The 2,786-nt window shown below is 40.2% G+C and overlaps 1 protein-coding gene across 1 annotated transcript; it reads right to left on the bottom strand.

The window, feature by feature from the left end:
* Positions 1 to 299: 299 nt before the first annotated feature.
* On the bottom strand, positions 300 to 1,968 carry LOC115921745 (galanin receptor type 1-like). Its single transcript, XM_030979812.1, has 2 exons — positions 1,747 to 1,968; positions 300 to 1,199 (listed from the first exon to the last, which is right to left on the bottom strand). Exons 1-2 carry the CDS (start codon positions 1,948 to 1,950, stop codon positions 1,002 to 1,004), a joined length of 402 nt encoding a protein of 133 aa, XP_030835672.1. The 5' UTR covers positions 1,951 to 1,968; the 3' UTR covers positions 300 to 1,001.
* Positions 1,969 to 2,786: the final 818 nt, after the last annotated feature.

Raw genomic sequence — 2,786 nt, forward strand, 5'->3', positions numbered from 1 at the left:
AGTGTTGAAATTTCATTTCCATTATCTCTCCCTGGTTAAAAAAAATCATAGATCTATCAAAAACATAGTCTCTATTGTCCTTCGATACATAAAATGTGACGGGATTATTCAAATGGTTCAAAGAAGAGTTCGTTAATCTGCCGCACATCGTCTCACCATCGCACGTCTTGGCGCACAGCGAACATTACTTTCAACGTAACTCTGTGTGCCATATATTATGTATGTATATATATATATATATATATATATATATATATATATATATATATATATATATATCTTTATCATGATGGTATACCCTGAGCGAACGACTAAATGAAAAGGTTCAAATAATTGAACTCTTTAATATTTTTGTTTGTGTTTCAAAATACATTACAGAGGTGTGATCCCGTCCAATACACCTTGTCGCATCACAACCATGTTTTAGAGCACTGCAAAAAGAACTGCTCTCAATCGGTACTCTATGTGCATAATATACTGCTGTAACACGAGCAACATTCAGTGACGCATTCAGTGACGCATTCAGTGACGCATTCAGCAAGCAATTTTAGTGTACGAAGCGACCACCGGTCACCGCCACAATAAAGAACACCAACGACCACCCACTGTTTTGTAAGTGATATCACCTTCGCTCCGACGATATTTGCCATCCGGACTTAACTTCCTCAAAATCACAGAAATAGTTATAGACGAGTCTAGGATTGAAGTTATGCTCGTTACATGATGCGCCATTCCGACTGCGTCATTTCTTGCGCTAATCAGGCCTGTAAAGGCAGCGGACTCATGCGTCAGTTTTCAATGCAATGCATACATTGTTCATTTTGCAATCTCTTTTGCACACTGTCACCATCACATAACGCGTTAAAGAACGCACCTGTCACTGACGGAGTCCTGCGTCAGGCAAATGACGCATCCTGTGCAACGGGCTTTAGCAATTCGTCTCGTGTAAGAAATAGATCGTGGGACGAAATTATCGTGAGAGCATTTGTCGTACGGTGATTCTATAAGAGATGTTTCTCGTTTAAATCTGGCGACCTCGGTGAGCTCGAAGAGCATGTCGTGTACACGGTCTTCATTGTTGGGCCTACGTCGGCTACGTCGTTTTCGATGACGGGCAGGTCGATGCAGGTCTTTCCGATGTCGCTCTTAGGTTTGTCGATGTCGACTTTGCGATTGAAATAACGTTGGCAGCCAAGAAGCTGAGGTGAGAGGGGAAAAGTCAAGAAATTGGTTTGAATGATGAGACCCAACATCTATATAGGTCATTATAGGACAAGCCTATCCTTGCTTTCTTGAATTATATTCGCAGAACTACCAGAATATAATATTTCCTAAATAAGTTTAAGGAATTTACTGAACTTTTCAATAATGTCATTTCAAAGTCATTTGAAACATTAAAAATGTACAGTAACTAATGAAAATTTCATGATAACATAATATAATATGTTGTAAATTTAGCAACAACCTAAAATGCGTCCAAACGCCGCGAAATTATGGTAATACTGTAATAATCCGGATTGAAAGTAATTGATGTTATGAATAAATTCTCAGGCCCAGTCTATTTTTTCTTCTTCACCTTCTGCTACAGTACGGTAGCAACATTAACTAAATCAATAAAATTTCAAAACTAGCAATCCTTTCATGCAAGGTTCTATAATACTACAGATCAGGTAATACTACAGATCTTCAAAGGAATATTTTGTAAATTTAAAACTGATTGGATTTTTGACATTCCGTTTATCTTACCGTGACAAGTCCGCGCTGGAATCTACGGCTCATGAAGGCGTACACGACAAAATTGAGCGCGCTTCCCGCGTAGGCGATGAGGCAGGCTGTGACCTCCATGGCCGCCTTCTCGCCCTCCGTCATCGGCATCGTGTACTTGAGAAGACGACTGATGAGGGAAGGCACCCAGGAGATGACGAAGATGACGAGGACGATAATCACCATGCGAAGAGTCTTGTCTGTACGAGCTGAAGAATGGGGACAACATTAAAAAAAACAAACATTTTATTTGAATGATAACTGTATATTATGTGTGCAGATCTGTAGAGACGGGGGCCGCGAGGTGGGGGGGGGGGGGGGGGGGTCGTGCTCTCATCAATATTCCGAAAAGGGAAAAGAGAGCAAAAGTGAGGAGGGAAGAAAACGTGACAAAAGGACGCTACGACCCCCCCCCCCCCCCGACTGATGGTCTCGTTAATTTGCATTTCATCATGCCACCAAGTAAGACCACGGCCCTATCTTACAAAGAGTTGATATCAATCATGATCGCAACTTATTTGCGATTGATATTAATCGCAACTATGTTCATAAGAGATAGGAGACTGGAAACTTGCGATTGATAGGAGGACTTGCGATTGATTTGGATCAATCATAACTCTTTGTAAGACAGGGCCCATGCAGTGCACTCGTCACCTACCCCCATGATACCGTGCCCCCTCAATACCTTGACACGCTGTACGATCATGTACATGACTTTATATATGGTAATCATGAATATCATGGTTATAGTTATAATCATATAACTGTAAATCATACATTGAATGAAAATTACACACTGTCTTTTGCCTTACTCATTTTTTCATTTTTCTTCTCTATCATCAGGACTTAAATTAATGTGTGCAAAGAAATTAACTAATCATTCTGCGCTATTTTGATATATCAAGGCTATATTCAGTGAACGGTACATACAGAGATAAGAACAGAACAATATTATCTATACGTAGAGACAGAGACTGCACACAAAAACATGAAAAAGATGTGAGAAAGGGAGAGTGGGGTAG

This window comes from Strongylocentrotus purpuratus, unplaced genomic scaffold (assembly GCF_000002235.5).
Source record: "Strongylocentrotus purpuratus isolate Spur 01 unplaced genomic scaffold, Spur_5.0 spur5_scaffold_10, whole genome shotgun sequence".
Classification (NCBI taxonomy): Eukaryota; Metazoa; Echinodermata; class Echinoidea; order Camarodonta; family Strongylocentrotidae; genus Strongylocentrotus; species Strongylocentrotus purpuratus.